Below are 14,121 nucleotides of genomic sequence, written 5' to 3'. Positions count from 1 at the left end.
ACAATCAGAAATTAAATAAATCTGTGTAAGGTAAATAAATAGACAAATGATTAATAAAGTTTACAATGACAACTAAACAAAGATGAAAGATACTATTCAACTTTGAAATTTTTAATAAAATCTCTTTCAAACTCACCCCATCACATCTGTTAAAAGGAACAGGTAGAGCCAAGCTGACCTGAAACTTGCCTGGCAACAGATTAGTTAGTATCAATTTAATTTTTCAAAGCAAGCTGAAAACACTATTGCAGATGGTTACCTCAATGATATAACGTAATTAGTGTTTTATGACTTGTCAACTAATGGTTTGCAAGATCTGTTTACAGGCAGATGGAGGGAAGCACAATATATAAATGATTTTAAAAAGCAAAGGGATAATAATCTTTCTTACTACCGTGTTACATATCACTAAAAGTATTGAAAAGCAAAGTTATACAATTACCATGTAGGCAATGGCATATGCTTTATCTCCAACTCTGTGAGAAATAGCATTGTCATCATCAATTCCTTCCCAGATGCGTACATCACCATCACACCCACAGGTCAGTATGTATCTGCAAAGAACAAGAGAAAAATGTCTGATATTTCTGCATAAATTGATCACATCTGAAAACTAATTACGCTTTTCTGTAATATATTATAATTATAACATAACCAAGCGTCACTGAAACAGAATGCAAAAAAAACTAAAAAAGTCTAATAGACAAAAGACAAATTACTGCAGAATTACTAGTCATCTTCGATAAAAAATCAAAAAGTTTCCTATAGAAAAGAGCCACTAGTAAATTATTAGTTGCATAATGACCACAGTGGATGTAGATTATTTTTTCATGCAGATGTATCGATCATGAAACTTGTTTTTAAAATTTATGGTTTTAACACCCATGTGGATTTAGATATATGTAGAATAGGCGCAATGTGTCATCCCATACAAGACAACTGCAACATGTGGTAACATAGTGCTTAGCACGACTGAAAGGGGGTGGGTTAAAATCCTACCATAAGAGCGATCAAATGAGCTACTATGGTGTGTCTTTGGGAAAGGCACTTTACTCCAATGATGTATCAGTGCATATCATTCAACCCTAATGTGTGCCAACACCATCATGTATGGGCTGAAAGCAAACACAAAGCTGTCAGCATCCTCAATTCACAGACACGGTGGCAGCATGTTGGATATTCAGGCCCAATGTCTGACATGATATATATCATTTACATATTCAAACTTAAATATTTTTCATCAAAGTATTAGTATTCACTAAAATATAACACTAATTCACTGGGGGCATGTGTCAACTTGAACTACTTTGACTTTTTTGATGATGTGGTATGATTATGACTAGGGCATGGTTATGTCTGCTCCAGCGATAGGGCATCTGCCTCTTTGTTTTAAAGCCTCCTCTTGTTGTTGTGCCATAAACTACCGAACCAAACCAATTTACAATGCGGTAAAATGATTTATTATATCAATACTTCTGCAATATCAATACAAGAGATGAAGAATCAAAGCAAAACAATACTTACCATACAAGTTAGCTTACTTTTCAGCAGTTATAAATAACAGGGATCGTCCTGGGCTTCGCCAATGTCGCAAATTGCGATTTTTTTTCCTTATTGGCGACAAAAATATCCCATCTGGCGATTATTTTGGCGACATACTTTTTGGTCATTTAATTTGTACATACAATCATGGATTTGGACTGGATAAATTAAAAGGCAGAACGAAAGGAAGCCACAAACTTGACTAAGCAATGCATTGGAATCAATCTGTTACACAAACGATCCTTTGTTCTTATTGACAACCCCATCTTTACAGTGCATTGTTACATCATAATCTGCTTATGCTGACATCTGGGCTGAGTACTGTATGCTGAGATACAGTCAATCATGCTACCGCACTATACCTACAAGTGACCGACTTCTGAAGACGCAAATAGAACAGATAAAATTAATTGTATGGCTAATCCTTCTGTTTTTTTTTTTATACAGATACTAATACAATAGTTTTGCTGAACCTTCATAGAAAACTGATAAGCTTTGAAGTACCGACTACTGTGTATAAATACAAAGCAAATGGAAAAAATCTCAATCACAATTACATCTGTCGCCAGTGCAGCATTTTACTTATTGATCTTTTCCTTTTGCCATCAGTCCCGTTTTACGGCTGCAGAGACTTAAACTCCGCAACAAGAAATAGCACAAAAAAAAACCGTTTTGCATAATTAATAATAATTATTTATTTCTCAAAATACAGGAGTGAAAGAATACCTAAATTGGGTGTGAATTTATGCTTATATATACGGTCCAATATTGCCAGGTGTTGACTCGTGTAAGTTTCATTCGTGGGAATGGAGATCCTATTTTTCTTGTCAAGAAAATTTATACAGCATTCAGTGATCATTCTTGGGATTTAAGAAGCAATTCGCTACAAGCTTTGTGAAGCTAGCCATAAGGGGGGGGGGGGGGGCTGCTGAGAGACTACTGGTGTCACCTGTCAGCACTGAGGACTGTGAACGTGGATTCAGTAAGATGAACCTCATAAAAACTGACATCAGAAATAAGCTCTGCATCTCATCTCGAGAATTTAATGAGAATCAGCATGTACAGTTGTGAAAAATTAGACTTTGAAACTGCATTCAACAAGTGGGCAGCACTAAAATCGTGACGGATCTTCGTGTAACACTTTGTAACATTTTGTTAATGCTTGTTGTAATTAAAGTATTAACTAATCCATCTTTTGTAATTTTCATTGCCTGTTACATTAATAGACTAAATTAACACTTGGAAAAATGTACACTACTTTTTTTGGCGACACTTTTTGAAAATTGGCGACAAAATATTGAGGTTGGCGATTTTTTTGGCGACAGCTTTTTAAAAGCCAGGACCATCCCTGAATAATTATCAGTCATTTGTATTCTTTAAATTGAGAATTCACTGAAGTCAGCCATCACAGAATCACTGGCACAGAAACTCGTTTTTGTCAGCAAGAGATAACTATTGAAAACACCCACTCACCTTCTACAAATTAACACAAAATGACATGTTCAAAATCTGCCATCTCCCAATGATTTCATGCCATTTTGTTTTAATCCCATCAGTATATTCAGCTGTTGACAACATACCGCTTAGAACGTCTGCCTCAGCTGTGGGAGGTCGTGGGTTCGATCCCCGGCGAAGTCATACCAATGACATACAAAAATGGTACTAACAGCTGCCTCGCTTGGCGCTCAACATTAAGAGGTTAGTGTTAGGACTGGTCGGCTAGACATCACTATAAACTGTCACAATGCAGACATCATAGTGATATATCTGAAAAATTGTTTAAGCTAAGCAAAAAATCCAAATCACACACACATAACACACATCAATGTAAGGAGACATTTCAAATGTGTTCCCTATGCATGACTTAAGTACTTAATAATCATTTAATGCAAGGTTTCTGACTGTTCCAGTGTCGTAAACAGTTAAGAGCATCTGCATCGGAAGCAGGAGGTCACAGGTTCAAAACTCCAAATGAGTCATACCAAAGGCAAAATGGTACAAGCAATTCCTCACTTGGTGCTCAGCATTAAGAGGTGAGTTTTAGGACTGGTCGGCCTGGTATCAGGATAATGTGACTGGGTGGACATGATGATACATGTCTAATTCATGATTTCCCAGTGTTAGACATCACTATAAACTGCCACACTGCAGACATCGCAGTGATATGACTGAATATTTTTTAAAGCTATGTTAAAATTCCAAATCACACACATGCAAATTTTCTCTGTTTCTTCATAATGTGTCTTCTTGTAATGAACCTGAAGTTTAACTTATGGTGTGTAAAGCATCAAAATGTTAATTCAATTCTGATTTGTGGTTGTTTGTTCCTGTATAGGGTAAACAATAACCAAATATCAGAGCTGAATGTAGCTTACTCATTGTATTGACAAAACAGCATCCAAATTCTATCCAAGCAGAATCAAAGTACAGTGCAACTCTGCTATAACACGAATTTGGATATAACGCGGTCGTGGAGTGGCTTCCAAAATTTCCTGTATTCATTTGCACATGTAAACATATCTATTTCTTCAAAGTACATGAAATAGTGTATAACAATTTACTATCATTATGGGGAAGAGATCACATATGAATTCGAATTTAATATAATCATGGCGAGGTTCCTGAAATTTTAAATACATGTGTATTTTTCTTGTACCAGGGAAAATATTATTTTGTAAAAGTACGAGAAATAGTGTGTAAAACGTTTATTATCATTTTGAGGAAGAGTTCGCATGTGAATTTTAATATAAAATGATAGTGGCATAACTTCTAAAAATTTAACAATATCACCAGGTTCTTGGAGTGTTATGCCAAAATAAACATTATCAGAAATGTTACTCATTACTGATCTATGAGTAAAGCCATTAAGTTGTCTTTGTGATTGTCTTCAGTTAATTCTGTATACAATCATTGCTCAAACAATAGCCAATGTGTTTGTTTTTTAACTGCATACACAACCAAGCAGCAGACAATGCGGTGGTTGATAAAATATTCTCACAATTCAATGAACATCAAAAGATGAAAGCCGCCAACATGTTTGCTGGGCTTGGCGGTGTTATTAGGCGCAGTAAGTAAATAATGTCCGCTTTATTAGCTGGATATTGAAAGGGTATGAAACTGTACTTGCGTACAGCTTATACAAATTTATAAAAATAACTCGTAACCATTGCAGGCCTACTGCACTTAGTTCTAGAGTTTTACATGGGTATGGTTTTTTTTTTATAAAACTATTTTACCGTTATGGAAAAGCAAGTTCACAAAAGCAAGTCCTTCTCTGCACTTTGCGCAATGACTATTATAGTAGTTTTCACATGTATCTTTCGATATTCACAGAATCTGAAGTAAAAGTTATATGCATGCTGAAAGCATGTGTTGATTGTTAATTATTCTTGCTGTAGTTGTTCAAACAAATAGGCACACAAGCATTAATTATTGGAAGTTTGCAATGGACAAATTTACATGGCAACGCATATGAGAAAATTTTTGCAGTATGAAATTTGTACAGACACCATTCATAGACCCTGGAACATAATAAACCATACAAGTGCTTCGTCTTTCTTAACCTAATTTTGCTGTTAATTTTTCCCACTGAATTCAGACACATAATGATGTGTGACAAAATTACTGAATAGTTTAAATATGTATGCAATTTTTGCAATGGAATTAAATATATTACAGATTAATTGCAAGCCCCGACAGTACAATATCAGACGGCAAGTAAACGGTGTTAATACCCTATTCATCATATACATTAGACGTGAATTCACGTATATGTGCCAATGAGCTGTTCTCTGAAAAAAGTAAAATACTGTAAAACCCCGCATTAGCGCAACCCCGATATTAACGTGATCCAATTATCGCATTATAGCAGGGTTCCACTGTACCAGAGAAACTTTATGCAAAAGGATCTGCAAAGTATTTAAATCCCACATGGGGAAAAGTTTGTAATGTATCCTGTTTTGCTGATGCATATAATCAGTGGCTGAAGGTGCCAACAGGATAAAATAAAATCAACACACAGTGGGGGAAGGGCAGAATTTCAAACTATGTGAGCATGTCACTACATTGTGTTCATGTGTCAAAGAGTCTGGGTGTTGTCAATAGATTTCCTTTCCACTAACAAACAAGTACTTGTGGCTGCAGCAGTTGTTTATGTATCTGCAGGAAGTACAAAGTGATAAAGCTGATGCTTAGTCATTTCCTCTTCCACACCCATACTTGTTCTAGATAAGATTTTCCTTGCTAGAGGAAACTGCGCTATTATTTTGTTTTGAAGATAACAAACGTCAAACAAAGACATGAAATTAGTAATGTGTTTTAAAGCATTCATGCAGTGCAAAATAAAGGGCACAGTGACAAAGACGAGTTTTGCATACAATAAAATGCATGAACCTGAAATGGCCCAGCAATTAGGATTTGTTTTCACTAACCCACAGGATTACCCCACAAAAATGTGCAGTGATCATGGCTAAATTTTACTGTTCCTGCTTAACCAGCAACAGGTGATAATTTTCACCGTTTCAATGGAGCAGTGAAGCCGGGTTTGTAACTCCATGATAGTGGATTAGCATTAATTCTGAGCCATACTAAACAGCTGAATTAAAATCACTGACAGTTAACAGGTCTGGAAGTATCTGTGAGAATGGCCCATGAACAATTTATAATCTGTGTTTGTAAAATGTATATTGTAAATACCCGTACAACCCAATGTCAATACATATCAAACAGCACCACAAGTATATCACTACATACTAAACAAAACCACCCTATCACTGATACCTTTGGAAGTTCAAAAGACCATCAAGTAAATGTGTATCGATAATGTACCATACTGTAGACTGTGTATTACAAATTGCATTGATACATACCACAGGTATATCATTTTACCCCTAAATTGTATTGATACATACCACAGGTATATCATTTTACCCCTAAATTGTATTGATACATACCACAGGTATATCATTTTACCCCTAAATTTACAGTTCAGGCATTTGCTCAGCATACAATCTGCACAACCATATTTATTGCAAATATCAAAGAAAACAATTGTAAATAAATATTTCTTATGATGTAAATAATTTACAGAATAATACAGTATAGGTTTAATAATTCATCAAACAAATCTGTTGTATTCACTTGCAAGTTCCTTGATCTTTAACACTCATAATTATGTAATATAACTGCTGTGCAAAATTTTTTATCCTCTATTTAACATGGCACTTCACTGCAACAATGCACATGAACAACAGTTAATATTACTATGAATGGCAGGCCACATAAGTTCTGCTATGCCAAATTAACCTATTCACGAGTACACAAAAATCTAGTCAGTACTAAGGTATGAACCCGTGATCCACCAGCCACAATGAGACACTCTACCAACTTAGCCATTTTGCTCTTCCTGTAAAAACTTTACAATCCACTGTAATTATTTCTGAACAAATGGAAGTCACTCAGTATATGGAACAATGTATGTCAATTTCTAAAATGTATTAACTTGTTCATGTCAAAATTTTATGAGACCTTTCATACATTATGACACTTGTCTAGAAGACTCTTCATTCAGGTCTGCTCCTGGCTAACAGAATTCCATATAAACAATCTGCACAAGCATTATAAAATTAAACAAAACCAATTAAATTTTCCAATTCTCATATGTAATGCTAATAGTCTTAATTGACATCATGCTAAAATATGTGAAAATTCAATGGTTTTAAATAAATTAATTTAATTCCTCACTGTCCTTAACAGTTCCCGTATCATTTGCCATACAATGTGATAGCACCATATTATTTGCCATACAATGTGATAGTACCATATCATTTGCCATACAATCTGATATCACCATTACATTTGCCATACAATGTGATAGCACATCATTTGCTATACAATGTGATAGCACCATATCATTTGCCATACAATATGATAGCAACATATCATTTGCCATACAATATGATAGCACCATATCATTTGCCATACAATGTGATAGCACCACATCATTTGCCATAAAATGTGATAGCACCATATCATTTTCCATTCATTGTGATAGCACCATTACATTTGCCATACGATGTGATAGCACTCAATTCTGTCTGGTTCATCTCAATATCTACTCCAGAAACTTCAAAACACAGCTGCTCGGATCATACTTAGAGTACCACGATCAGAGCACACCTCCCCGCTGCTCTGTACCCTATACTGGCTATCCATTCGATCCAGAATCAAACACAAAATTTGTTCTCTGTGCTACATTTCACTGTCAGACACTAGTCCAACATACCTATCCGATCTCACCCATGTGTACACACCATCAAGAGACTTACGTTCCTCTTCTGACAGTCGTATACTCATTATTCCCACTATGAAAACAAAGTCATATGGACAGCGTTCTTTTGCATACCAAGGCCCAGCAATGTGGAATGAATTGCTCACTGAACTTAGACACAAAGACACAGTGATCACATTGAAGAGGGCTCTCAAAACTCACTTATTTCGACTGCAAGAACAAACTTAAAGACCTAATAATGTTTCCTACCTTAAATATTCTCAGCATGTTTTTATTTTTTTAATGTGTTTTATTCTTCTAATTTCATGGTGTTTGTGTTTGTAATAATAATATTATACGTTTTTTTTATCTTATAGGTGTTGTCTAATGTTTTAAAGCGTTTAGAGCTTCTAAAGATTAGGCGCTATACAAAGTCCTCATTATTATTATTATCATTTGCTATACAATGTGATAACACCATTACATTTGTCATGCAATGTGATAGCACCATATAATTTGCCATTCAATGTGATATCACCATTATATTTGTCATACAATGTGATATCACCATATCAGTTGCCATACAATGTGATATCACCATATCATTTGCCATACAATGTGATAGCATCATATTGGCTATACAATGTGATAGCACCATATCATTTGCCATACAATGTGATAGCACATTACTTGCCATAAAATGTGATATCACCATTACATTTGCCATACAATGTGATAGCATCATATTATTTGCCATACAATGTGATATCACCATATCATTTGCTATACAATGCGATATCACCATATCAGTTGCCATACAATGTGATAGCACCATTTGCCATACAATGTGATAGCACCATATCATTTGCCATACAATGTGATATCACCATTACATTTGCCATATGTGATATCACCATTACATTTGCCATACAATGTGATATCACCATTACATTTGCCATACAATGTGATAGCACCATTACACTTGCCATACAATGTGATAGCACCATATCATTTACCATACAATGTCTCGAGACCTTAAGCCTGTGTGTTCATTAATCATGTTTATAACGAAGTAAAACTTGTAAGCTGAAAAACTTGTGTCCAATCCGTGTGCACTGTATACACACGTGATCTTCTAGGGAATAAAATATGTACAGCAAAACAAAATATATATGTTGGCACCTGTGAAAGTATAATCTATGTTATCAAATAATAACATATGAATTGCAAAGCTATGGAACTTGATATAATTATCATTTTATTTCTGTCTTCATTTAAGATACTTCATTTAAGTGTTCTTTTTTTTCAAAATTTTATATAAAAAAATAGTTAACTGGTTTCTATTTTAGGACTAATGGCGGAAACATTTCAATTACATAACCACCTAAAACTAGTATAGTGTGCTTTCATTAAATGCCGAATTCACACCTGTCGCTAGTGTCTTGATGTCTTTGACGACTTTAGCTACACACAGAATCCAGTAAGTTGAGCAGGCAGTGTCATGTATGGCCTGACATTACATAATTATTGTTTAATGACATAATGTTAGATGTAACAATCCATGAACAATAGTGATTGTTACCAACTTTTGTGGGGCCCCGAGTGGCCAAGTGGTCTAAAGCGCCCACTGTTACGGATCACTGCCATCTCACCTCTGTCTGTGTCGGTTTGAGTCTCGGTTTCGGCTAATGTAGTTATGTGAGAAAGCTTGCCAGTAGCTTCTCGTGGGTCGGTGGTTCTTTCCGGGTTCTTCCTCCACCATTAATACTGGCCGCCATGTATAGCCTATCTTGGGCTGAAAAATGGCGTTAAACCCTACAACAACAACAACCAACTTTTGCTAACGTTTTAAAAAGTGATTTTTAATGTAAATAATTGGCCTTAGGATGAAAAGAATGAGAAAGCTCCAATAGACATATATTCCTTATATGTATAAGGCTGTAGTCAAACCAAAAAACCATTTTCTATTCACTGTGTTAAAATTCTCAATTTTGGGGACGTTTGTGATATCAGAGTGGTAAAAGGAAAGAGCAAGAAACAGTTTCCTTGCGGTGACTGTAAGAAAGCTTGTGAGTCGGGCTGTCTTTTATGTGAGGTTTGTCTTCTTTTGGACTGCTTATATATTAAGTTTCTATTTAACGATCTTTAATTTATATCATTATTATTATATTATCCCTGCAAATTCTTTGATCTGTCAGTACAATCAATGATTTAAATAAGCAAACCTCCTGTTATGTGTTTAACATTAAACAGTATCTACATAAAATTAATAACTGCAATAAAATGCATCAGTTGTTGCCATTTATAATACACTGCTTCAGTAATATGCTATCAAATGTGAAAAGAAAAGATGAAAGAAGCAATTAGAATACTAAATAAATAACATGTTCCCAAGCGTGTATATGTCCTGTTTGTGTAATGTTAGCAACATCACATGTAAAAAATAATTAATAACAGTACCTTTCTTAAATTCAGTTAAAATTGGTAAAGTATATGTTTTTCAATATTAATTGCATTTTACCATTAAATTTATTATCGTATGTCATTGATTGCAAAATGATGATTTTTAGTCTTTAAATTAGCATGCTATCTTTCCATATTATAATTGAGTCTGTGATAAGAAAATTTTACCAATTCGATGTTATTTGTTGCCGATTGCATGCTGGTATGTATCATCAAAATCAGTGTATCCCCCAGGGGTGTAAAACTGTGGGTAAAAAAAAACAACCTTGGTGTCAGAACTGGGGGTCAAATAAAAAATGTGGGGGTCAAAAATATACTGACAAATTTTCATCCGACTCGTACTTTTTCAGCTTGAAATAGGATATTGCAACTTGCACAACATACTCTCTCTCTCTCTCTCTAAACATACAAATAAACCAACATGCACAAGCATTGTCCATTCAAAGAATAATTTTATTTGTTCATTTTTCTTTTAAAATCGTATCTTTAACAGTCTCCTTATAATCTTTTTGAAGCATTATTATAGACCAACATATTACAGTAGTCCCCCTCTTGAACGGCCCCCCTGACCAGCGGCCACCCGCTCCTTACAACCAGAATCCATTGGCACCGACGAGTTTGTGTTCAAACGTACCCCTCACAAAAGGCCACCCAGCTAACACAACCAGCATATTAGTGCAATCATATAAAATTTACCCCTCACAAGCGGCCGCATTTTTATTTTGATATGTATCCAGAACCAGTATTTTATTCATAACGTGTGTTAAGTAATCGATTTAAGTTTCCCGATGTCAGGTTTTCGTTATTGAAAGAAGTGTAGACTAAAGTACATGTACCACTAAAGTTAATATTATATCATTTATGCCTCACGGGAAGCCACATTTATTCCATAAAGACAAGAAAGACTCAAATTTTAATCCATACAAAAGGGTAAGTACATGTAATCCAATTAACCTTACTGCTCTGTTTTCATAAGATGTCCGGTTTAGTCACTTCGATAATTGTTAAAATTACAATTATTGAACAGTAGTAACAGCTGAGAAGTGGCAGCATCGATGTACAATACACAAGTCAGCAGGAAAATGGTTTGAGAGCCTTTATGGCTTCCCTTAGTAAGATGTTCACTTTGATAATTAGTGGCTAATACTACTGACAATAATTGTCAAAATTACAAATCCTAACGGCTGCAAGGTCAAATCTGCGTGACGTTAAATGGTACATATCGAAGCTGTTTTGGCTTCACTCACTTAGTGTAAAGAAATATATAAAAAACAATAGGGTACCAGACTGCGACTAACAAATCACGTGACAAGATCACTTCCTTTAAAAACATGGCAATTTATTTAGATGCATAAATAACATGAAAAACTTACTGCAAAAAGATCAACTTGTCATCAAGGAAAAGAAAAATTCGCAGTTTAGAAGAGGAAGTGAAAGTAATTCAACTGACCGAGGTTGTGGGGGGGGGGTCGAGGATACTTGACGAAAACTAATGTCGGAAAGACTAAGATAAACAATATCGTGAAAGATGAGGAAATAATTCTGCAGAAGTGGGAAGGTGAAATGGACTAAGAAAGGAAGATTGTTTGAGCCAGGAGATGTTTGTATCCTGATTTGAATGACAAGAAAAACCAACAATTTTGTCAGCTGAATTGATATGATGACTTTACCGCAAGTAACGGATGGTTGCACAGATTTCAGGTATGACACAATATTAAGTGTTCTGTCTTTAGTGAAGAATCAGCTGATGTTAATGATGAAGTTGTCAAAGACTGGAACAAAAGACTAAACGATATATGCAGGGGATATGACAGCAAGGATATTTATAATTGTGATGAGACTGGTTTGTTTTTTAGACTGTTGCCAACAGAGTGACAGATGATGTGATCTGTAACATAATTATAAAGACAGTTTTAAAACTATATCAATGGTTATTCATAACATTCTTTTGAAAATGATGAAACAGTTTTTCATTTATTTCACAACATGCATGTGATATTTTAATGAAAATATTAAATATTTTAGAATTAAATGTACTTGTGACTTTCTTCGTATGCATTTACTATTCACATTTGTCATCCCCCTCTAGAAAGGCCACTTCCCTGCTGCAGTAGGGGTGGCCTTATAAGAGGAGGACAACTGTACACAGAAGCCAATACAAAAAGCCGAATAAATCTTTTTAACCAAATGGCAGTCAATTTACTGTCAGTCATAAAATGTGCACTATCATTGGTTTCATTGTTCTTCATCCTAGAACAAATTTATCCAAAAATCAAGGAGGCTAATGACTGATCTTGTTTGTAACAAGTTACACTTGAACTTTAAGATCTTTCTTTTATTGCAGCAAAGTTAAAAACCAACAAAATCTGCAATGCCCCCCTGACTGTAATCCAAACAAAAACATTTGTCTTGGCAAGTTTACTGATTTCTTTGTTGTGAAAGAATGTCTTGGTTTATAATGTGTTCTCCAGATATCTTGTGGCGAACGAGGGTAGATTTTTTTAAATTCTTAAACCCTGTCACAAAAGGATTATTCTCTTTTGCAGTCTTCACAATCACATGATCAGAAGTCACACCAGTAATCCTAATGGATGTGCCATATACCAGTCAAGGGAATTATTTTCTCCGTTTTCATTTAATTTAGATCCACAGTTACTCTTTTATGTTCTGCTTGTTTCACTTTCTTCGCTAATGATTCTTAGTGCACGACGTTTTAATCTGGAGATCACTTTCTAGTGCAACAAGCATTGAGGTTAAATATCAAGATGACATCTTGCTGAGCTTGATGGAAATCGCGTGACAGCTCACAAAATTAGGGAAAGCTACTCTGTCATAACATTGTCTATGCTAGTCTGGTTCCTCATTTCGTATGTCCCCCGCGTTGCACTCCACTATACGAATAGAGGAACACAACACAGGGAGTAAACAAAGCAGGGAACCAGTCAATGCCTATGCTCAAAGTATACATGATGCCACCCCTCATCCAAAGCATTTGATATTAAATAAATCCTGATTGCAGCATGCAAATCCTTTGCGTAAAAAAAATGCATGGCAACAAAACGTGTGTCAGTTTCTCCAGCATGCGTCCCTGACACAAATGTGCATAAAGGTAAACACTGTTACCTAGTTCAAGAAACATCGGCATACCTAGACTACCGTCACATTTCAACAAATTCAAATGTATGTAAACGGAACATGAAAATGCGTGCATTTGCTAGTGTCAGATTTTGATTCCACCAGGATAAAAACAGTACAGTATGTCAATTGCACATCAATTTGTGGACGTGTTGATATGGGTTCCCAATCGACATCGTAACACGATATACAAGGCCGTTATTTGGGCAGTAAGAAGTAACACTAAAACGTAAATAACGTGATACGTCTTACACTGTAGGACTTGGGTCAGAGGAAACTCGGACTACCTATAACAATGCACATCATCAGTGGGCAAAAAATGGTGTAGGAAAGTTTTTCTAAATAAGTTATTCGTTCACACAGACACTGCTAAATGTTGCAAAATACTTTATGAAACTAACGGGACATCACTATTACCAAAATTTGTAGCCATTTCTTAACGAGTACCATCTCCATCCACTTGTACCAAATTGTGCATTGCCAATAGCCAAAGAATAATACATGCTTGACCGTTACATTTCAGTTGTTTTGTTTGTTTACCTTCCTGACGAATCAAAGCAAATATCTGTGTGCCCATCACTGTGCGCGTATCGCATGGACTTGGCAATTGGCATGTTTCTTTGGAAGTATTTTAATCGTTATGATAAGCGTACATAGAATTTCCCGCAAAAACAATTTGTTTTTGGCGCAATGTTGATAGTGAAGCAGGATTT

The 14,121-nt window shown here is 35.3% G+C and overlaps 1 protein-coding gene across 1 annotated transcript in view; it reads right to left on the bottom strand.

Annotated features, from left to right (window-relative positions):
• The window catches only part of LOC149805146 (WD repeat and HMG-box DNA-binding protein 1-like), a 116,053-nt gene extending 101,970 nt beyond the window's left edge, over positions 1 to 14,083 (bottom strand). The window contains exons 1-2 of the mRNA XM_089947826.1: positions 13,949 to 14,083; positions 443 to 554 (exon numbers count right to left, since the gene is read on the bottom strand). Coding sequence (XP_089803952.1) covers positions 443 to 554; positions 13,949 to 14,022 — 186 coding nt within the window. The 5' untranslated portion in view covers positions 14,023 to 14,083. The remainder of the gene's footprint in view (positions 1 to 442; positions 555 to 13,948) is intronic.
• Positions 14,084 to 14,121: the final 38 nt, after the last annotated feature.

This window comes from Sinohyriopsis cumingii, chromosome 2 (assembly GCF_028554795.1).
Source record: "Sinohyriopsis cumingii isolate HCF-2022 chromosome 2, ASM2855479v2, whole genome shotgun sequence".
Lineage (NCBI taxonomy): Eukaryota > Metazoa > Mollusca > Bivalvia > Unionida > Unionidae > Sinohyriopsis > Sinohyriopsis cumingii.
This window is presented reverse-complemented; position numbering and strand designations above follow the sequence as displayed.